Source organism: Scyliorhinus canicula, chromosome 8 (assembly GCF_902713615.1).
Source record: "Scyliorhinus canicula chromosome 8, sScyCan1.1, whole genome shotgun sequence".
Classification (NCBI taxonomy): Eukaryota; Metazoa; Chordata; class Chondrichthyes; order Carcharhiniformes; family Scyliorhinidae; genus Scyliorhinus; species Scyliorhinus canicula.
This window is the reverse complement of record NC_052153.1, coordinates 148683577-148707507: the sequence shown is the minus strand read 5'-3', so window position 1 is coordinate 148707507 and position 23931 is coordinate 148683577. Positions and strand designations below refer to the sequence as shown.

General features: G+C 45.6%; 1 protein-coding gene across 5 annotated transcripts in view; it reads left to right on the top strand.

Annotated features, from left to right (window-relative positions):
- The first annotated feature begins 6991 nt into the window (after window positions 1-6991).
- LOC119970564 (zinc finger FYVE domain-containing protein 16-like) overlaps window positions 6992-23931 on the top strand; it is a 125577-nt gene continuing 108637 nt past the window's right edge. For 2 of the 5 annotated variants that reach the window (XM_038805396.1, XM_038805392.1), the window contains exons 1-3: window positions 6993-7468; window positions 13595-13703; window positions 15160-17471. In XM_038805396.1, the coding sequence (XP_038661324.1) occupies window positions 13634-13703; window positions 15160-17471 (2382 nt within the window). In that variant the 5' untranslated portion in view covers window positions 6993-7468; window positions 13595-13633. Of the gene's footprint in view, window positions 7469-7538; window positions 7850-13594; window positions 13704-15159; window positions 17472-23931 lie in introns of those variants that run through there. The other 3 variants (XM_038805393.1, XM_038805394.1, XM_038805395.1) reach the window with 3 other exon arrangements.

Genomic DNA, 23931 nt, shown 5'->3' with positions numbered 1-23931 from the left:
CCTTCTTCATTCCTTGGCTCAAGAAACGCCTTCTGATTGGTGGGCTCAAGACACGCCTTCTGATTGGTGGGGATGACTCCCTGATATTGGAGGGTGGTTTGGACGATATTTCCAGATCCTCTTCAAGTACCTCGTGATAGGTCTTGCCCTTTTTATCATCCTGTATGTAGTCATACTTTGTTGCATTCGCTCTGGCTGCCGGTTAAGGACCCTTCAAGCCTGGATTACAACCCAGCAGCCCAGGTCCTTCTCCTCCTCAATGATCACAACTTTTGGACAAGGAAGCCCAGGGATTAGGAGAGATAGAGCTTGAATAAGGTTCTGAGTTGTCCTTGAAGGACAAAAGTGTTGGGGGTTGGGTGGGAAGTGTAGAATTCATAATAAACTATTTCTTAGTGAAGGACGTGGGTCTGCAGAGAGAGAATGATGGATGTAGCCGAAAACAAAATGTGCTTTCTGTAAACTGCAGTAACCACGGCAGCACAGTAGCATGGTGGTTAGCATAAATGCTTCACAGCTCCAGGGTCCCAGGTTCGGTTCCCGGCTGGGTCACTGTCTGTGCGGAGTCTGCACGTCCTCCCTGTGTGTGCGTGGGTTTCCTCCGGGTGCTCCGGTTTCCTCCCACAGTCCAAAGATGTGCGGGTTAGGTGGATTGGCCATGCTAAATTGCCCGTAGTGTCCTAATAAGTAAGGTTAGGGGGGGGTTGTTGGGTTACGGGTATAGGGTGGATACGTGGGTTTGAGTAGGGTGATCATAGCTCGGCACAACATCGAGGGCCGAAGGGCCTGTTCTGTGCTGTACTGTTCTATGTTCTATGTTCACCCAAGGTGGGGAGATAAGGTATACAAACGATGCATTGAAACTACTCGTTTTCTATTGGCCTTCTTGCCCTGTTTTCTATTGGCTAGAAATGCTGTCCTTTCATTGGTTTAAAAAGAAAGTTTAACTGATATTATTGGTGTATTGACATGCAAATAAGGGATTAGACTGCAAACCTATTGGTTGAAAATGCTATCAGTATTACTTGCGGTGAATCCCATTGTGTTGTTCTCCTTGTGCACAAACCAATAAAGTTTGATTGAAGAGTAGTCGCCATGCCTGCTTGTTAATTTCCACAGAGGCAGAAATCCAGGGCTGAGGAGTTGGAGAAGGAGGTGATCTACCTAGAGTCATGTCTTGGTCAGCCCGATGAGGACCTGGCCCTGCGGCTAGTGTACAGGAAGAAGAAGGGCACTCTGTGGGCCCTGCAACTTGTTGGGTACATGGTGTGTACGTGAGGCCATGGAACCAGATCCTCACGGACCGTGGCTCCCCTTCTACTCTCTGGAATAAAGGCACAGGGTCTGTCAGCAGGTCCTTACGCTGCTGGCCGACGATGGGTCTTTCGTCTTGGATCTGGAGGAAGTCAGAACCCAAATCCAAAGCTTCTATAGTGCCTTTTTCTCCTCAGATCCGTCCAGCGAGGATGCTTGCAGAGCTTTGTGGGAGGACTTACCGCAGGTCGGACTGGAGGGTGCAGGGAGGCTTCATGCTCTTATACGCCCAAAAGAGCTGACTGGCGCCCTTGACAGCCTTTCCAGGGCAAAACCCCAGGGCCGGACGGACTGACCGTGGTGTTTTTCAGAGCATTCTGGGACATCCTGACGAGAGACTACGCGGGGGCCCTGGGGGAAAGTATAGCGACCGGGGCGATGCCCCTCCCATGGTGCAGGGCCGCCATTACCCTGCTGCCAAAGAGTGGGGGGGGGGTGAATGTCCGCCACTTTGGTGACTGGTCTCCTTGCTCAGCACGGACCACATGATCCACCCTGACCAGTCCTACACGGTCCTGGGCTGTACAATCCATGACAACATCCATCTGGTCCGGGACATGGTCCATCATTCCTAGAGGGCGGCCTGTCGAGCACCTTCCGTCCTTTGATCAGGCAACGTTGTTCGACAGGGTGGATCACTAATATTTATTCGGGACTCAGCAAGCATTTTGGTTCGGGATGCATTTTGTTGCCCGATTCCGACTGCTGTACACTGCTGCAGAATGTCTTGTTAAGGTTAACAGGTCCTTGAAGGAGCCTCTTCACTTTGGGAAAGGCGTGGGTCAGGGTTGCCCCTTGGCTGGCCAACTCTATTCTATTTGCGTGGAGACTTTCCTGCACCTCCTATGGAGGGGGTTGTAGGGATTGTTTTTGCATGGGCTGGGCATTCGGGTGGTCCTCTCAGCTTTCGCTGATGATATATATGATCCTCATGTTCACCGATCCTGCTGACCTGCAGAGGATGCAAGGGTGCTAGGTTGTGTACTCCACTGCGTCCTCTGCCAGGATCAACTGGGCCAGGTGATTTGGACTCCTGATCAGCCCGTGGCAGATGGATCACCTCCTTGAGGAGCTCAGGCCTTTCACCTGGAGCAGCCTCCTCTACCTGGTTGTCCATCTTCGCCCGGCTGAAGAATCCTGGCCGGCTAAATGGCAGGAGATGGAGGCCAAGGTCACTGCTCGCTTGAGACGCTGGACAGGACTCCTCTGAATGTTATCTTACAGGGGTTGAGTTCTCATCATAAACTAGCTGATAGCCTCCATGGTGTGGTACCGGCTGGTCACTTTGACCTCTCCCCCGCCTTCGTCACAAAGCTCCAGATAATGCTTGTAGGGACAAGAGACTGCATTGGATCGCTGCTGAGGTTCTGAGTCTCCCACTTAAGGAGGGTGGCAGGCACTCGTGTGCCTTTGCACCCAAGAGGTGACCTCCTGCTTTCACACCCTGCAGCGATACCTTTATGTTGAGCCCTTTCCAAGATGGTGGGCCCTGGCAACGCATTTCTTCCACCAGTGCACGACCTGAATAAGGCAGTTCAGTTCCTGTTCATAGATCGCTACCCTCTGCAGGCGCTGCCCATATTTTACCAGGACCGTCTCAAAGTCTGTAGCATGGTTGTCTCGTGCCACAGCTCTCCCCTGTCAGGACTGGTGGCTGTCGTCAGGGAGCTGCAGCTCAGGAATTTGCACCTCCACCAATACCATTTTGGGTGGCTGGCGGAGAAGTGAGCTGTGGCTGCTAGGGTGACCAGGATCAGGGATGTGCTGGGTGGCGGAGGAGTGGGCTGGATGACACCCCATGAGTTAGTGAAATGTGCGGCAGTGGATGTCTGGTTCACAGCCAATGCCATCCGAGACCTCAAAATGGTCATGCTTGGACCCAATGGCACTCGGGTCTGGAGGACGTGCAGGTGTGTGATGGTATCCTGTCTGAGAGAACCCCTGCTTGGATGGAATTCTACATTGGCCCTAAGCCCCGAACCCTGCCTCGGAGGCCGCCTCACAGAAATGCTGTCTGTGCCTTTTGCACTGAGCAGAGGGCTTTCCTGTATGGGTTGCTGCTGCACACCCTTCACCTCCTTACCCTCTCTCGTTGCCCAGACATGCTTTGTTGCTGTCCGGCGGCGGAGGTCCCCACTGGAGGTCCCTCTATGGAGGAATCCTCCCCCACAGTGGGGACCCGGGGTGGAAAGAGTTGCAAAGGGTAGCATGGTGGTTAGCATAAATGCTTCACAGCTCCAGGGTCCCAGGTTCAGTTCCCGGCTGGGTCACTGTCTGTGCGGAGTCTGCACGTCCTCCCCGTGTGTGCGTGGGTTTCCTCCGGGTGCTCCGGTTTCCTCCCACAGTCCAAAGATGTGCGGGTTAGGTGGATTGGCCGTAATAAATTGCCCTTAGTGTCCTAAAAAATAAGGTTAATTGGGGGGGGTTACTGGTATAGGGTGGATACGTTGGCTTCAGTAGGGTGATCATTGCTCGGCACAACATCGAGGGCCGAAGGGCCTGTTCTGTGCTGTACTGTTCTATGTTTTCTATATAGCAACGCCGTACAATCATAAATTGTACTGGTTCACGGATTCCCAAGAAGCCTGCCATTTCTGCGGCCTTGTGGAGTCCGTGGACCATGACTATGTTATGTGTTTTAGGCTGCACTCCATTTTTGACTTTCTGACAGATCTTCTGTTGAAATTTTGCTGCACTTCAGCTCCATGCTCCTGATCTATGGGCACTCGGTGCGGAGAAGGGCAGGGAAGTCGGAGGACTTCATTGTGAACCTGCTCCTCTTCCACGGCTATTTTCGCGGTGGGCACTGCAGGCATTGGAGTGCTTTAACTGCACTATCATTTGATGATTTTAAGTTTCCGTTGTTCTTTGTTACATTCAGGCAGTGCCTCTAACATGAGCATCCCTTTTTGCTTTGTCCCTAAGTATGTTTCCTTTCTTAAACTTGCTTGACATCAAAAGAGAGTCCAATCCACCTACCCTACACATCTTTGGGCTGTGGGGGTGAGACCCACACAGACACAGAGAAAAACTGCAAACTCACACAGACAGTGATCCGAAGCCGGGATCGAACCCGGGTTCTTGGCACCATGAGGCAGTAGTGAATGAATGTCAGTGTTATATAATTGAACTTGGTAATTGGTTCACCCCAAAATTTTGAAGACACATCTTTCACTAGAAACTATAGTTCAGCCACCCTTTCATTGATGGTGGGTAAACTGCTAGATAAAATCTGAGTACAATTAATGGTCACTTGGGATAACATTGTTTAATAAATGATAACCAATGTGAATCCGTTTAATGCAAATCGTGTCTGACAAACTTGATAGGATTTATCCATGAATGGCAGCACGGTGGCGCAGTGGTTAATAATAATCTTTATTGTAACAAGTAGGCTTACATTACCACTGCAATGAAGTTATTGTGAAAAGCCCCTACTCGCCACATTTTGGCGGCTGTTCGGGTACACAGAGGGAGAATTCAAAATGTCAAAATTACCTAACGCCACGTCTACGGGACTTGTGTGAGGGAACCAGAGCACCAGGAGGAAACCCACGCAGACACTGGGAGAACGTACAGACTCCGCACAGACAGTGGCCCAAGCTGGGAATCGAACCTGGGACCCTGGTGCTGTGAAGCAACAGTGCTAACCACTGTGCTACCGTGCCACAGTTAGCACTGTTGCCTCACAGCGCTGACAGCCTGATTTGATCCCAGGATCAGGTCACTGTCCATGTGGAGTTTGCACATTCACCCAGTGTTCGCATGGGTCTCACCCCCACAACCCAAAATATGTGCAGGGTAGGTAGATCGGCCACGCTAAATTGTCCCTTAATTGGAAAAAAAATGATTGGGCACTCTAAACTTATAACAAAAAAAAGGAATTAGGAGCAGAAGTAGGCAATTCAGTCCTTCGTGCCTGTTCTGCCATTCAATCAGATCATGGGTGATCTCTTCCTGATCTCAAAGCCGCCTCCATACCTGTTCCCCATATCCCTTTCACCCGTTTTTTTCATCAGAAATATATCTGTCTCCCTCTTGAAACCATTTAATAATTCAGACTACACTGCACTATGGGGCAGCAAGTTCCACAGACTGACCACCCTCTGCGAGAAGTAGTACCTCCTCATTTCAGTTTTAAATCTACCGCCTCTCAACATATATCTTTAAAAAAATTTTTTTTTTAAGAGTACCCAATTTTTTTTCCAATTGAGGGGCAATTTTAGAATGGCCAATCCTCCTTCCCTGCACACCTTTTTGGGGTGTGGGGGCGAAACCCACGCAAACACGGGGAAAATGTGCAAACTCCACACAGACAGTGACCCAGAGCCGGGATCGAACTTGGGACCTCGGCGCCGTGAGGCATGCTATCCACTGCGCCACTGTGCTGCCCCTTTCAACCTAAATCTGTGACCTCTTGTTCTAGATTGCCCACAAGGGGGACATTTGGTCTACATTTACTTTATCAATCCCTTTTAGTATTTTATATATCTCGGTCAGATGCTGTCTCCTCCTTCTAAACTCCAGCGAGTATAAACCCAAACTGTTTAATCTCTCCTCATATATCAACTCCTTCATCCTTGGAATCAATCTGGTAAATCTCCTCTGAACTGCTTTCAATTGCACCACATCCTTTCTCAAATAAGGAGACGGAAACTGGATACAATACTCCAGAGGTGGTCTCACCAACATCCTGTACAATTGCAACCGTGGTGTTTCTGCCAAGATTAGTACCAAGATCACTATTCTTTTTGATATACTGTATATAAATGGCCTGACTTGGGCATGGTGTATTGTCAAGTTATTCATGGAGGTTTCATGACATGGCACAGTAGCTAGCACTGTTGCTTCACAGCTCCAGGGACCTGGGCTCAAAGAACAACAAAGAAAAATACAGCACAGGCACAGGCCCTTCAGCTCTCCAAGCCTGTGCCAATCATGATGCCTTAACTAAAAAAAATCTTTCAGCCCTTACTCGGTCCATTTCCCTCTATTTCCTCCCCATCCCAAGTTTGTCACTTTCTGTGCGTAGTCTGCATGTTCTCTCAGTCTGCGTGGGCTTCCTTCGGGTGCTCTGGTTTCCTCCCAAAAGAAGTGCTTGTTAGGTGAATTGGACATTCTGAATTCTCCCTCAGTGTACCCGAACAGGCGCTGTAGTGGGGCGACTGAGGGATTTTCACAGTAACTTTGTTGCACTGTTAATGTAAGCCTACTTCTGACTCGAATAAAGGTTATTATTATTAAATGACTAACTGCCCCTACACTCCCATCTTTGGTTGGTACCATGTCCACCCTCCAATTGCAAACCGTCAATTCCCTCTTTCACTTTTCAACTGGAAAGTTAAAAAACTCTTCATTCCCCAATTCTTGACTGTCAGCTAAACAACCTTGTTTCCCAGCTCTAATGCTTTAAAAAACATAATAAATGAACATGCATTCCAAGGAAATGAAAATCACACATTTTTATATCATCGTTTTTCTGCAGTGTTGCTCGCAGCAGTAGTTTGGGATTTGACCTCAATGGCTGGAGATTTCAGGCCAATCCTGAGACGATGGCAACCCTCCGCCTGAATCTGTTTAAGCAGGCAAGGACAACAGCGCTGATTCCAACTTTAAACTACAAGAATATTCTGTGGTTAGGTCTTATGGACTCGAAATGTTAACTCTGTTTCTTCCTCCACAGATGCTGCCAGGCCTGCTGAGTTTATCCAGCATTTTCTGTTCTTATTTCAGAGTTCCGGCATTTGCAGTATTTTGCTTTCATAAGGCTGTTCACTGTGACCTGTTTGACAGCAGCCTGCTGACTGCTCTTTCAGGGCGAACAGCTGGAGTCTGGCTGAAACGCAGCAGCGCAACGGGAAGGCTGGGCTGAGGCGCGACTAGGACCCGGGACCAGGCCGCGCCCGGTTTCCATGGTTACCCCTGACCTCGCCATGAGAGCTCAGCCTGCACCGCGCATGCGCCCTACCTATCTCCGGAGGGTTGGGGGCGGTGGTGGTTCCCCGTGGGGTGAAGGAACTGGAGCTCGGACATGGTGAGTGAGTGGGCCAGTTTCATCACTTGACGGTCGTCTCTGCTGCTCAGGCCTTGTCCTGTCGGTCGGGCCGCTCTGATCTACCGTCTCCGCCGATGCATCAGGAGGGAACAGCCAAAGGTAAACCGGCCTTTCCTTGGCGCAGCCCCGGTTGGAGTCGATTCCCTGGCCTCCGTCCACCGGAGCAGGCAGGCAGGAAGGAAGGAGGATCCACCTCTCTGACCGTGCCTCCCCTGGCAGCTTTTCTTGGTTAGTTGTGGTTTGGTGTAGCCGGACACAACCCCATTCCGCCTGAACTCTCAACAGGAACCGGGGAGGATCGTGAAGCCGAAAACTTAGCCTTTTGTCTCTTCCCTGACTAACTTATTCCAAGGGCCTCGCGAATCGTCGGTTTGGTTCCACTAATTTTGAGCTCTTGTTGATCTGCGCAAGGGTTTGTTTGGTGTGCTGCCAGAAATGGTAGTTTTCCAAAGATACGGACTTGGTTTATCAGAAGTGTCGGTAAGATATTTAGCCAGTTATGAAGTTACATTAATTCAAAGAATTTTAAATTAGTATATGCACAGATTGAGATAATGTTCATCTTTTTGTCTAACTCAACATTTTTCAGGGGACCTTCTTGCAAATATTTCAGTGGCCTTATGCTCCACACCTATTTTTTTTGTTGGTGCCATTTACAATGAAGTTAATCTTCATTGTATCTCATTCTATCTCGTTCAGAAATAAAAACGAAAATGGTGGGAACATTCAGCAGGTTGAGAAGCATAATTGGAGGGAGAATATTGGAGTTGTCAACCTTCTGGCAGTTGTTTATAAAGAGGATGCTGGGGCCAAATTGGGATGATGTGGAGTTTATAAAGAAGATGCTGGGGAAGATACCGGGTGACCTGGACTCTCACAGGTTGGTCATAGGAGGGGACTTCAACACAGTTGTTGACCCTGGCTTGGACCGGTCAAGTTCAAAAACGGGCAGGGTGCCAGCAAAGGAACTAAAAGGGTTCATGGAGCAGATGGGGGGTGGATACATGGAGATTTGGGCAGCCGAGGGTGAAGGAGTTCTCCTTCTACTCACGCGTGTATAAAGTGTACTCCCGAATTGATTTCTTTATTTTGAGCAGGGCCTTACTGGTAGGGGTGGTGGACATGGGATACTTGGCGATCACAATCTCAGACCATGCTCCGCACTGGGTTGACCTGCAGGTTAGTAAAGACAGTAACCAGCGCCCGCACTGGAGGTTAGATATGGGACTTTTGACTGACGAAGGGGTGTGCGAGCGGCTGAGAAAATGTATTCAGAACTACCTGCAGGTCAACGACACAGGAAATTTCAGCAGCAGTGGTCTGGGAAGCACTGAAGGCGGTCATCAGAGGGGAGCTGATCACGATATGGCCCATAGGGAGAAGGTGGACAGGGCAGAGACGGATCGACTGGTAAAGAAGATACTACAGATCGATAGGAGATATGCGGAGACCCCAGAGGCAGGGCTTTTAAGGGAACGGCGGAGTTCGGCTTGTTAACCACAGGGAGGGCAGTGGAGCAGCTGAGAAAGGCGAGGGGGTCGATCTATGAGCATGGAGAGATGGCCAGCAGAATGCTTGCACAGCAGCTTGCAAAGAGGGAGGCAGCCAGTGAGTTAGGGAAGTAAATGACGGAGATGGAAACCTGGTGGAGATTCAGCAGGGGTGAATCAGGCGTTTAGGGATTTCTACAGTAGGCTGTACAGGTCGCAACCCCCTACGGGGCTGGAGGGGACGAGGCACTTCTTGCAGGGGCTGAATTTCCCAAAGGTGGACGGGGAGCTGGTAGAAGGGCTGGGGGGCCTGATCGCGTTGGAAGAGATAGTGGAGGGTCTGAAGGCCATGCAGTCTGGTAAAGCCCCGGGGCCGGACGGGTACCCAGTGGAGTTTTATATAAAGTTCTCTGGGATATTGGGACCGTTGTTGATGAGAATGTTCAATGAGGCAAGGGGAAGAGGGGTGCTGCTGCCAACGATGTCACAGGCCACGATTTCGCTGATTCTGAAGCGGGACAAGAACCCAGAGCTGTGTGGGTCCTACAGGCCGATATCCCTGTTGAATGTGGATGCCAAATTGCTGGCCAAAATTTTATTCTCCAGAATTGAGGATTGTGTTCCGGACGTTATTGGGGAGGACCAGATGGGGTTTGTTAAGGATAGGCAGTTGGTGGCCAATGTAAGAAGGTTGTTAAACGTGATCATGATGCCCCCGGAAGGTGTGGAGGTAGTGATTGCAATAGATGCAGAAAAGGCTTTTGATCGGGTAGAATGGGATTATCTGTGGGAGGTACTGGGACAGTTTGGATTTGGGTGGGGCTTTATTGACTGGATCAGGTTGCTCCATCAGGCTCCTGTGGCAAGTGTATGGATGAATAGGACAACATCGGACTATTTTAGACTGCTCTGGTAGACGAGACAGAGATGCCCCTTCTCCCCACTATTGTTCGCGCTAGCTATAGAGCCATTGGCAATTGCTCTGAGAACCTAAAGGGGCTGGTCTTGGGGGGGGGGGGGGGGGGGGGGGGTTGGTGGAGCACAGAGTCTCGCTCTATGCACACGACCTGCTTCTGTATGTATCGGGCGCAATAGAGCGGATGGAAGAAATCACGAGGATTCTATGGGAATTTGGCCGGTTTTCGGGGTATAAACTAAATATGAGATGTTTGTGGCCCAGGGGAGGGGACATGAGAGGCGATTGGGGGAGCTGCCGTTTAAATTAGTAGGGGGAAACTTTAGGTAACTAGGCATTCAAGTGGCGCGGGAATGGGACCGGCTGCATAAATCTGGCCCGACTAGTAGACCAAATGAAGGACGATTTTCGGAGATGGGACACGCTTCCATTGTCACCGGCAGGGAGGGTGAAGACGGTGAAGATGACGGTCCTCCTGAGATTCCTGTTTCTATTTCAGTGTATCCCCACCTTTATTCCGCAGTCCTTTTTTAAACGGGCCAACAAAGTGACCCCGCGAGTAAGGAAGGTAATGCTTGAGCGGAGTTGGGGAGAGGGAGGGCTGGTACTGCCAAATTTTAGTAACTATTACTGGGCGGCGAATATAGCCATGGTCAGGAAGTGGGTTGTGGGGCGGGGGGTCGGCATGGGAGCATATGGAGGCGACTTCATGCAAGGGCACCAGCCTGGGGACGTTGGTAACTGCCTCTGCCGTTCCCGCCGGCATGGTACTCCACCAGCTTCATGATGGTGGCGGCCCTGAGAGTCTGGGGGCAAAGGAGGAGACATGTGGGAGCAGAGGGAGCATCGATCTGGCCTCCAATCTGTAATAATCACCGGTTTGCCCAGGGAAGTATGGATGGGAGGTTCCGGATATGGCGGAGAGCAGGGATTGAGAGGATGGGGGATATGTTTATAGAGGGGAGCTTTCCGAGTATGAGGGAGCTGGAGGAGAAGTTTGGGTTGGCAAGGGGAAACAAATTCGGGTATCTGCAGGTGCGGGACTTCCTATGTAAACAGGTGTCAACCTTCCCGCTCCTCCCACTAAGGGGGATTCAGGGCAGGGTAGTTTCCAGAGGGTGGGTAGGAGAAGGGAGCGTCTCTGACATTTACAAGGAACTTACGGGGTCAGAGGAGACGCAGACCGAGGAGCTGAAGCACAAGTGGGAGGAGGAACTCTGAGGAGAGATAGAGGATGGTCTATGGCAGGAGTGGAGTCAACGCGTCTGCAACGTGTGCCAGGCTCAGCCTGATACAATTCAAGGTTGTTCATCGTGCTCACATGACAGTGGCCCGGATGAGCAGATTCTTTGGTGTGGAAGGCAGGTGTGCAAAATGTGCGGGAGGACATGTCCGAAGCTTAGGGCATGTTGGCAGGGGTTTGCAGATGTTATGTCCATGCTGTTAAAAATAAGGGTGGCACTGAGTCCAGAGGTGGCGATTTCTGGGGTGTTGGAAGACCCGGGAATCCAGGAGGAGAAAGAGGCAGACGTTCGAGTCTTTGCTTCCCTGGTAGCCTGGAGACGGATACTATTAGCTTGGAGGGACTCAAAGCCCACAAAGTCGGAGACCTGACTATTGGACATGGCTAGCTTTCTCTGTTTGGAGAAAAATCAAGTTTGCTTTGAGAGGGTCACTGTTAGGGTTCGCCCGGAGATGGCAACCGTTCATCGACTTCTTTGCGGAAAATTCATCGTCAGCAGAAGGGGGAGGAGTGGGTTAGTTTAGCTTAGAGTAGGGGGTTAATAATGGTGGGAGCTGTAAGGAAGGGAGACGGCTTTTGCACTATGTTTATAGTTTCATGTACATTGTTTATTTTGTTGTTGTTACAAAACCAAAAATACCTCAAAATATTTATTACAAACTTTCTGGCAGTTGATAACTCAATGCCCAAGTCATGTCGGTCTACAGCACTTGTGGAGATGTTGGTGATTGACCAGCCTGGTATGTTTGCTCATACAATATGGAGGGCTACATCTGTGATTTGTGCATTTGGCCTCCAATAACCTTGCAAGCCAGTTCCCCAGTCATTTGGTTATAGAGACAGGGAACTGTGTTCTGTGCTACTAAGTTACACTGTTGTAGTTAGTTAGGTTTAGCTCAGTGGGCTAGACAGCTGGTTTGCGATGCAGAACCGGGCCGGCAGTGCGGGTTCAATTCCCATACCAGCTGAGAATTGTGAATTCTTCCTCTGTGTACCTGAACAGGTGCCAGAATGTGGTGACTAGAGGCTTTTCACAGTAACTTCATTGCAGTGTTAATGTAAGCCTACTTGTGACAATACGGTAGCATGGTGGTTAGCATCAATGCTTCACAGCTCCAGGGTCCCAGGTTCGATTCCCGGCTGGGTCACTGTCTGTGTGGAGTCTGCACGTCCTCCCTGTGTGTGCGTGGGTTTCCTCCGGGTGCTCCGGTTTCCTCCCACAGTCCAAAGATGTGCGGGTTAGGTGGATTGGCCATGCTAAATTGCCCGTAGTGTAAGGTTAATGGGGGGATTGTTGGGTTACGGGTACACGGGTTACGTGTGTTTAAGTAGGGTGATCATTGCTCGGCACAACATCGAGGGCTGAAGGGCCTGTTCTGTGCTGTACTGTTCTATGTTCTAATAAAGGTTATTTATTTATTTATTTAAATTCCAAGAGTATTCCTGCATTTACTCTGTATATGCTTTAATTCTTGTCAACTTGCACCTAACTCTCCTGTTTGGTTTAGTGAGATATATAAACTACAGTATGTAACTACCACCAAAACATTTTGCCAGTGTCATTATTTAATTTATTGCCATTTGAAGCATACTAATTTTAATATTTTTGGTGATTTCATATTGAGACAGTATCTTGCTGTGTATCCTTTATTTCATAAACAGGTTTGTACAATGTCAATTAAGCAAGTTAAAATGTTATTTAAAATATCCCACTTTCCATCACGTATTCTATCCTTTATGAAAAATAGACAGGTTTTGCTGCCCTTTTCACAAGGGTAGGTGTTGTATTTGCGGCATTTTGGTTTGCATTTGATCTATTTGTTGTACTGACAAGTATGCAGACTGAGTTTTGTTCACATCAGCCTTTGAAAAAAAGTGATAGTTTTTTAAAATCAATTTTTCAACTAATAAAGCAATTTAAAGTTTCTTCCGTTTAAAATTTGCTTAGTTTTGTACATTGTTCATCCTTGATTTACCCTTTCCTACTATTCAACAGTCGCAATTTTAAAATTATTTTACTTTTATATTAGGTTTTAAAATTATTTCATAATATTTTTAAAATCCAACGTTTTTGATTCTTTGAATTTTTTATTCTCCAGTAACCACAGATTAATCTTGTCAGTAACAAAATTAATTTGAATAATCAGCACAGATTATTGGCAGGGGTTTGGTTGAACATTTATTTTGTCCTTTTTCCTACTTTTGTCCCATTAAGTAGTCTGCTTTAGATTTGTGAAATTATAGAAATATCACTGCAGACAAATTGGATCTAGTTGTCCTGATCTTTTTCCAGTTTTTTAAAAGTCTATTACTTTTAAGTTACCTTCCTGCTTGCATACTTGTGTGTCAGTTAATATGACTCCTGTATGACCATTCCTTTTGGCGAGAACCATGGAAATACAGAGGGAACAAAGACTTGCATTTACATAGGACTTTCAATAACCTCAGATGTCCCAAAACATTTCACAGCCAAAAAGTACTTTCCAATTTGTTGTCATGTAGGAAATGCAACATTTAATGACTTTCAACCTTAACCATAACCCGATTTTAAAAATCTACTCTGTTCATTCTTACAGGAGCATGAAAGCTTCAGATTTGAATTATAAATACCCAGAATGGACAGCTACTTCAAGTCAGCAGTTTGTGACCTGGACAAATTGCTTGATGAGTTTGAGCAAAATCCAGGTTGGTTGTATTTTTCTTTCAGACATCTTTAATTTATTTTCCCCTTTCAGTTAGTGTGCAGTCTGTTTTGGAGCCCTAAATTAATCTGATGCTTTGAGTTGCGCAGGAATAGTCCAGAGATGTAACTTTTTCCTCCTCATGTTAGTGCTGGTATCTGTTTTGATGCTTTTCACAGTCATTTTGCAGAGGCTAAGAACTTGGGTGGGGTAAACAAGCTTTTGTGCTACAACCTGGTAGATTTTCCTCCTTGTGAAATTGTCTGAAAATTTGAAGAACGTTGTACTGAGTGATGAGCTTTGTGATGTTTCAAAACTGTATACATTAAATTCTCCCAGACCAGACACTGTGTATGGTGTCTGCATAGAACTATTGCTATGTAAAGTTTATTCACTGCTTAATCTCATTTAATTTTGGACTCTATTAGTCATCACATTGATTGCATCCATTCCATTATTCTTTACTGGATTCAACCTGGCGTGTCTGGGCTTTGCTATAGTTGGCGAGGTTGAAGGAAGCATCTGCCCTGCGAGTGATGGCAAAATTATGTTAAGTTGAGTGACTGTCTATGAAGGCTGAAATTGTATGCTTCCTTTTTCCTAATGCCCATTTCTCCAAGTCACTTCTGAGGAAGTGCTTGACCTCAACCCAGCACCTTTCTCAATAAGATCTTTCTGTTCAATGCCCTGTGCATCCTGCCAGGAGTGTTTTTCTCTATCGAATCTCCTTACTAGTTGATATATTTTCTGCATTGTAGTTCTTTACTTCAAATCATGTAGTTTCAGTGTCGGCAAGTTACTCAATTTTTACTCCCCCTTAGCCATCCAGTTCTGAGGCTCGTTGTTGAATAATGCTACACTAGTTCTGTTTGAGTAAGCATGACCATATTCTTAACTACACAATCATCCACTTCAATTATGTAATGTGTGGTATCTTTTATTTGGTTAAAAAATAAACTAGTGTTTAAAAACTCTTCAGCATTTGGGGGGCACAGTAGTTAACACCGTTGCTTTACAGCGCCAAGGATCCAGGTTCAACTCCGGCCTTGGGTGACTGTCTGTGGAGTTTGTACGTTCTCCATGTGGCTGCGTGGGTTTCCTCTGGGTGCTACGGTTTCCTCCTACAGTTCAAAGATGTGTAGGTTAGGTGAATTGGTCGTTCTAGATTATCTTAGTGTCCCAACGGTTGGGCGGGGGAGTGGGCCTAGGTTAGGTTGCTCTTTCGGAGTGTTGGTGCAGACTTGATGGGCTGAATGGCTTCCTGCACTGTGGGGATTCTCTGATTCTATGATATGATAAACACATTTACTAATTGTGATGATTTCTTTGCCCAGGCAGTTAAGCTGTTCTATTTTGGTACTATATTTTACATGTTTTACAAATTTCCCCATTGTTAATTGTGGAGTTAAAACTTTGTGTAATTTTAATTTTGATATTTTGTCCTGATTTTTGTTTTAAAGACGAAAATGATTTTTGCAAGACTGGTGTAGAAGAGCCCATATCTTCAGACTATCCATCTCTTCAATCAAACTCAAAATACTTAACAAACTTGCCTGCATCCACTGCACAGGCGACATTCAGCACACACTCATTTGATGCATCTGATGGTCGGCTCAAAACAGATTCATTGTCGCCATGCATTGCTGATCCGAGAGAAACTTTAACATTGTCACAATCCCAAAAAACTCTAACAGAATTAGACTTGTTGTCTACTGTTGATAGCAGAGCATCTGGTGACCCTGAGCAGTTCAATCATAACAGAGGCAGTGGACCTATCTGTGACTTAATAAGTGACACTGAAAGTGTGACCCATGAAACAAATGGCCCTGAGGTTGATAATGAAGCTGAAATTGAACCCACTGAGAATCGGGCTAGTGGCTCTCTGCTGATAGACTTTAATCAGCCTTCTCCACCAGTTCATATTGGAGAATTGGAATGTTCAGGAGGAGAGAGTCTAGGAATTACAAGTCTATTGGAGTTGAATATATCTTTTCATAATGGTACAGGGCTTGAGCCACAACATTCAGGTTATTTTAATGCAGAAATAAAGAACCAAGAATATCCAAACCAGCACAAGAGTCCTGATGAACTCGAAGACGATAAACCTCAAAAGGAAGAGGAACATCTTGAAAAATTGCCTCAGTCTGAACAAAGTGAAGAGTTATCATTTGTTTCAAAACACACCAATGAAATCAGTTCTGTAATTGACGATGCTACTGGATACCACGCTTGCACCAACAAGCGACTGGAACATCCTGCCAATTTGCCTACAAGTGTAAATTTGAACAATGTAACCGCTGTTGTATCCTGTGAGGCGGAGGATGTTGAAACTGGTTTGGAGGTCGAAAAGGAATTTTTAAAAGTGAGATATACATGTAATGCAGGATTAACAAAAAATGCAAATAGGATGGGTCAAATGAATAATCTGACCAAATCTTCAGATTCTTTGTTGATTCCACTTCCTGCAGCAGGCTGTGCCATAAACTCAGTTGATTCAGAGCAGGATTCGCAAGCCAACTCATCTCAAAAAGAATCTAATGGGACGTTAGACTATGACTTGGCCACGTGCATTATTAAAGACTCTGTTAACCTGAGCTCCAAACAATGTGATCAAGGTCTACCTCTTGTGGATGGCACCAATCAGAATTTGGAGCATAATGGTGATATCTCTTCCATGGAACCTGTATATTTTGAAGGTGAAGAGAAGACTGAGGAAAAGGATGAAAAATATCCAAACAAGTGGGTGCAACATGAAAGAACTTTGATATCTTCAGCTACTCTTGCAGAAACTGTAGCTAAACCACTTGAAGAGGTATTGAATAATGTAAATGACATGGAAGCAGTGTCGACTTACAAAGAATTTACAGCAGAGTTTTCTTTTGTTAATGACATTGACCAAGATGGATATGATATAAATGATATGCTGGTTAGTGATTCTGAGCTTGATGCGTTCTTAATGGAACAAAGTGATCCGAATGGTTTAACAGAACCCATGGTAGGCCATTCAGTTCAAAGCTTTTCGGAGCCTACTACTAGCCAAACTGGTTTGCTTGAAACAGTTGGTTCTCGAAGTCTTCCTAAAGATGTTGTGGCTGATGGTATAAGTCGTGGTCCTTGGGAAGAAGAGACTCCCATATCAGCTGAGCATGAAAAAGGGAAGTTAACGTTAAATACTGAGAGCACTCCATCCCCAACAGAAAATGGTTTAGTCAACCCTGCTGTAAATGACCTACTGTTTGGGATAACTCAAAAACCAGGCAGAACCAAAAAGAATGAGTCATTGTCTGCCACTGACCCTGATCAAATAGTCAACTCTACCCTTAATAATCAAATTAATTTTGGAGGTGCAAGACCCAAACTTCTTAATTCTCAAGCAGGCATTCAATCAAATAGAGACCTGAATGGTCCAATTCTTGATAATCCTAAGGATGCTGCTGATGGTTTGGATCAGTGCACAGTGTATATTGAATCAAAAGGTCTTGTTTCTGAAACAGTCCAAAGCCCATCCATTTTAAGCTCCACTTGTAATTATGACATTTCTACAGAAGATGGGACACAAGTGTTTGGACCATCCTATGATTCGATTACACATGATTATGAAGAAATTGCATCTGAAGGTGTTGATGTCACTGAACAGCTCACCAAAGAAGCGACTGTACTGGGACAGAATCAGCCACAATGGATACCAGATTCTGAAGCACCAAACTGTGCAAAATGTCAAGCTAGGTTCACTTTCACAAAAAGGCGACATCACTGCAGAGCATGTGGACAAGTAAGTTGTGTGTCAATTTATTCAATGGCAAGAAATTTTGTTTTCAATTTTCTGGGGTAATGTATCCAAGTTTGCTGATATACTAAGTGGGAATGTAAGCTGTGAGGAAGACGGAGGCAAGGGAATGTACAAGTTTAAGTGAGGTGGCAGATGGTGTATAATTGGAGAAGTGAGGTTTTGGTAGTAAGAAACAGAAAAGCAGAATATTAACTAAAAGGTGTTAAATTTCTAAATGTTGATTCTCAGAGGGACTTGGCATGCAGGTGCAGCATCAAATTAAGAAGGCAAATTGCATGTTGGCCTTTTTTGAAAAGGGGTTAGATTACAAGAATAAGGAATGCGTCCTACAGTTTTGGGTGCTGTTGACAGAACACTTGGGGCACTCTGCAATATTGGTCCCTAAAGCTAAGGAAATATTGTGTTTGGGATGGTAATGAGGTGCCATTAGATTGGCTCCAGGCAGGTTCCCTTTCAGTGACTGTCCCTTCACTCTGTCCCTATGTTTATTTCATTTAGTTTACTTGGTTATTTGTGTTCATCAAAATAGTTGAAATGAGAGGGATGTTGTTCACTGATGAGAGGCTGAGTGAATTGAGCCAATTACCTGTGGAGTGGAAGAATGAGTTGATCACATTGAAATGTATAAGATTTGAATAGAGGGAAGAAATGTTCCCTTTATTATGGCGTTGTGGAGATAGATGGATTTTTGGTATCTCAGGGAATCAAGGGGCATAGGGAGCATGTGAGAAAGTGGGGTTGAGGCAGAATATCAGCCATGATATTGAATGGGAGAGCAGGTTTCAGGGGCTATATGGTCTATTTCTTTATGTTAATTTTACAGCCCTCCGCCTTTTGATTTAAAATGGTTCAAACTAGCTGTTTGATTTTTACCTGAAAATTTATAACTTGTCAATCCGTATGATTGCTCCGAAATACTACATATTTGAGTTTCATGAGATTTGATGTGTGCACATTCTTCATAGAAACTTAAACATTTTGGGGCGACATGGTGGCACAGTGTCCCCGGGGTCAGTGTCCATGTGGAGTTTTCACATTCTCCCCATGTCTATGCAGGTCTCACCTCCACAACCCAAAGATGTGCAGGGTAGGTGGATTGGCTATGCTAAATTGCCTCTTAATTGGGGGGGAAAAAAAGAATTGGGTACTCTAAATTTATTTAAAAAAAAGTAAACTTAAGCATTTAATAGCATAGCATCTATCTCCACAAGACCATGTTCACGTCAACCAAAAATGACCAAAGCAACCTAATCTCACTATCCAGCTCTTGGTTTGTAACCCTTGGTTGGGTTACAACATGTTGAATGTATTTCGAATATTTTTTTTATAAATACAATGAGGCTTTCTGTCTCAACAGCCTTTTTCAGGTAGTGGAATCCAGAACCCCATCATCCTGTTGATGAAAAATTTCGATGCGGCTCCTTTCTAATTCATCTGTCAATTCCTTTAAATGATACCTGAATATTGATCCTCTGCTAATATAAATAGACATATCCTATCCACTCTATGCAGGCCCCACAAATTTTGTATCTGTCAATTAAATCTCTCCTCCAACTCCCCTGTCCAAAGAAAACAACCCCAGTCTATTCATTCTTTCCTTGTGACTAACATTCACCATTCTGAGGTGGCACAGTGGTTAGCACTGCTGCCTCACAGCGTCAGGGACACAGCTTTAATTCCGGCCTTGGATAACTGCGTGAAGTTCACACTTTCTCCCCGTGTCTACGTAGATTTCCTCCGAGTGCTCCGGTTTCTTCCCACAGTCAAAAGATTTGCAGGTTAGGTAGATTGGCCATCCTAAAATTGCCCCTTAATGTCCAAAGACATGCAGTTTAGGTGGGGTTACAGGGGTAGGGCGGGGGAATGGACCTAGGTTGGGTGCTCCTCTGGAGAGTTGGTGCAGACCCAATGGGCCAAATGCAGCCCTCCTATACTGCAGGGATTGTATGCGTCTTGACAATATCCCTGAAAATCTCATCTGCACCCTCTAGTGAAGTAACATCCTTCCTGTAATGTGGTGATCAAATCTGTACACAGTTTTCTAGTTGTGGTCGAATGAGTATTTTATACCGTTCCAGCATAACCTCCTGTTCTAATATTTTATGTCATGATAAATAAAGGAAGTTATTTCATATGCTGTCTTAACCACCTTATCTACCTGTTCTGCTTTCAGAGGCCTGTAGAAAAGCATTCCAGTCCCTCTGTTTCTCTAACTTTGCAATATCCTACCATTTATAGTGTATTCTGTTGCCTCTTTTACTCTTCTCCAAGTATATTACCACATGCTTCTCCCGATTGAATTCCACTTGCCAATTTTCCATCCACCTTGACTAGCCTATGGCTAGTCCATAGCCATCTTCCTGCAGTCTACAGATTTGTTCCTCACTAACAACTACACAGACAATTTTTGTATCACCTGCAAACATTTTCATCATGCCTTCTACATTTCAGTCTAAATCAGTGATTATACCACAAAGGGCAAAGGATCTAGTATTGAGCACTGCAGAACCATATAGAAAACAGCCTTCTTGAGTGCTGCAGATCCTCAAGGGAAACTGCTTTTAGTCACAAACATCTGCTGATCACTGTCTTTTGATTCTTGCCACTCAGCTGATTTTGGATTCCACTTAGTACTTGCCCTTGAATGTAAAACTTTTCAAAAATTATTTCATAGGATGTGGGCATCATTAGCTGGGCCAGCATTTATTGCCCTCCCTAATTGCCCACAAGGAGGCGGTGGTGAGCTGCCACCTTGAACTGCTGCAGCCCACGTGATGTAGGTACACCCACAGTGCTGTTGGGGGGGGGGGGGGGGGAAGAGTTCCAGGATTTTGATTCCGCGACAGTGAAGGAACACCGATACAGCTTCAAGTCAGGATGATGTTTGTGTTAGAGGGGAACTTGCACGTGGTGGTGTTCCCATGCATCTGCTAACATTGTCCTTCTAGGCGGTAGAGGTCGCACGTTTGGTAAATTATGTCAAAGGAGCTTGGGTGAGTTGCTAATTTGTCAACTTTGTCAAAACCCTTGCTAAAATAAATGTAGACTACGTTGACCAAGCTACCTTCAGCAATAATCCTTGTTACTATCTCCAAGTTAATCAAACACTGCCTTCCAATAACAAATCCATGCTGACTGCCCTTTATTAATCTGTACCTTTCTAAATGATGATTTGTGCTACCCCCCCCAGAAATTGGAGGTTTGGTTGACTGATTACACAGTCTATCCTTTTCTTATGGTACCAAGCATAGCCAGAGAGGATTGGGTAATGATGGCCAGAACCTTGGTGACTTCCTCTCTTGGATCTCTTAGCAGCCAGGGTTACATTTAATATGAACCTGCCAATTTATCTACTTTCTAAGATGCTCATCTCCTTAATGTTTCCCCTCTCATTGTTTGTTTATCCTATCCAATATTTGACAAGTCCTCCTCCTTAACATACCTGCTTTAGCCACCACTTTTGTAAAGAGGGATGTCAATTATTCATTAAGAATCATGCTCATGAGCCTCAACATACAAGTTACCTTTTTGATCACTAATATAACATTCTCTTGCTTTTCATGTATTTATAAAACGCCTTTGGATAATTCTTAATTCTACTTGCCAGTAATATTTTAATTTTTTTGCTCTCTCAATTTCATTTCTAATTTCATTCTGCCTTGTTGAGCCTCTTCAGGGCTTTCTGCAGTATTTTACTCGGCGACAGATATAGACTCCCTTCTTTTTGCCTTTCCTATCCAACGTACACTTCGATAGGGCTGGCACAGTGGTTAGCACTGCTGCCTCACAGCTCCAGGGACCCGGGTTCAATTCCGGCCTCGGGTTACTGTCTGTGTGGAGTTAGCACTTCCTGTGTCTGTGTGGGTTTCCTCTGGTTTCCTCTCTCAGTCCAAAAATGTGCAGATTGGATGGATTGGCCGTGCTAAATTGCCCCTTACTGTTCAAAACGTTAGGTGGGTTACAGGGATAGGGTGGAGGTATGGGCTTAAGTAGGGTGCACTTTCCAAGGGCCGGTGCAGACTCGATGGGCCGAATGACCTCCTTCTGCACACTAAATTCCAAGATTCTATGATCCGGAAGGGGATGAGGAAATGGAAGGTAGGTGCAGGGGTGGGTTCTGGATTTTGGAGTCCCAACCTTTTTCTTAGTGGGTCCATATTTTTTCTGATCCTTTATTATCTCCTTGTAAGCCTTCCCTGCTTTGACATCGATTTTGTCTTCATTACCTGTTTCCAATTTACTTTTGGCAAATCACATTTCAGCTTAGCAAAATTTCCTGTTGCCCAATTTTAAGTTTTTTATTCTTGGTCTATCTGTCTTTTTCCATAGAACATAGAACAATACAGCACAGTACAGGACCTTTGACCCACGATGTTGTGCCGACCATTTATCCTCATCTAGGATCAACCTAACCTACACCCCTTCAATTTACTGCTGTCCATGTGCATGTCCAAGAGTCGCTTAAATGTCCTGAATGACTCTGTCTCCACCACCTCTGCCGGCAGTGCATTCCACGCACCCACCACTCTCTATGTAAAGAACCTGCCTCTGACATCTCCCCTATACCTTCCTCCAATCACCTTAAAATTATGTCCCCCTCGTGACAGCCATTTCCACCCTGGGGAAAAGTCTCTGGCTATCCACTCTATCCATGCCTCTCATCACCTTGTGCACCTCTATCAAGTCACTCTCTTCCTTCTTCGCTCCAGTGAGAAAAGTCCTAGCTCCATCAACCTTTCTTCATAAGACATGCCCTCCAGTCCAGGCAGCATCCTGGTAAATCTCTGTACCCTCTCCAAAGCATCCACATCCTTCCTATAATGAGGCCACGAGAACTGGACACAATATTCCAAGTGTGGTGTAACTAGGGTTTTATAAAGCTGCAGCAAAACCTCACTGCTCTTAAACTCCATCCTCCTGTTAATGAAAGCCAACACACCATACCCCTTCTTAACAACCCTATTAACCTGGGTGGCAACTTTGAGGGATCTATGTACGTGGACCCCAAGATCAGTCTGTTCCTCCAAACTTCCAAGAATTCTGCCTTTAACCCTGTGTTCAGCATTCAAATTCGACGTTCCAAAATGAATCACTTTACATTTATCAAGGTTGAAATCCATCTGCCACTTCTCAGCCCAGCTCTGCATCCTGTCAATGTCCAGCTGTAACCTGCAACAACCCTCAACACTATCTACAACTCCCCCAACTTTCGTGTCATCGGCAAACTTACTAACCCACCCTTCCACTTCCTCATCCAAGTCATTTATAAAAACTTCAAAGCGCAGAGGTCCCAGAACAAATCCCTGCGGGACACCACTGGTCACCGACCTCCAGGTGGAATACTTTCCATCCACTACTGCTCGCTGTCTTCTTTTGGCCAGCCAATTCTGTATCCAGACAGCCAAATGTCCTTGTATCCCATGCCCCCTAACTTTCTGAATGAGCCTACCATGGGGAACCTTATCAAATGCCTTACTGAAATCCATATACGCCACATCCACGGCACATAGTTATGTTAAAATGACTAAAATGTAATCACTACCACCAAAGAGCTCTTCCTTCTAATACCCCTGGCACATTCCCAGCTGTATTCCCTAAAACAAAGCCCAGAATTGTCCTTATGTACTTAGCTATGTATTGGCAAAAGATATTCTCAATGCGTTTGAAGAGTTGTTTCCTCTCCAAATCTTTTACACAGATCTATCCCATTTAATATTGGGATATTTGAAGTCCCCTATTTCTGCCCTATTGTTGCTGTGCTTCTCAGAAATGTTCTCTTCTAACTAACTCCCTTTGATTGTTAGGGGGAGGGTGGTGGTATTCTCTAGTTTACACTCAGCAGTGCAATTACCCTTTTTCCCCCTCCCCTCAGCTCAACCCATAAGTTTTTAAAAATAAATTTAGTGTGCCCAATTCATTTTTTCCAATTAAGGGGCAATTTAGTGTGGCCAATCCACCTAGCCTGCACATCTTTGGGTTGTGGGGGCGAAACCCATGCAAACACGGGGAGATTGCGCAAACTCCACACGGACAGTGACGCAGAGCTGGGATCGAACCTGGGACCTCGCCGCCATTAGGCAATAGGGCTAACCCACTACACCACCGTGCTGCCCAGCTCAACCCATAAGTTGATGATTCCCCTAACATGCCTACCATCTTCACAGTTGTGATTGTTTTTTTGATATTACGACCCCTCCCCACTGTTTTTTTACATCCCCCTTCTATCCTGTATGAAAATCCTTTAAGCAGAAATGTTGAGCTATGATTTCTGCCTTCCTTTAAGCCATGTTTCAGCTATAGCTATGATATGCTTCCAAGTGTCCATCTGTACCTTCAGATCATTTGCCTTATTTGCTGAACTCTGTGTGGAAGCATATACTTTCAATACTGGTTACCACACTTTACAGGATACTTACCAGAATAGTTCCTGGGATGAGGCATG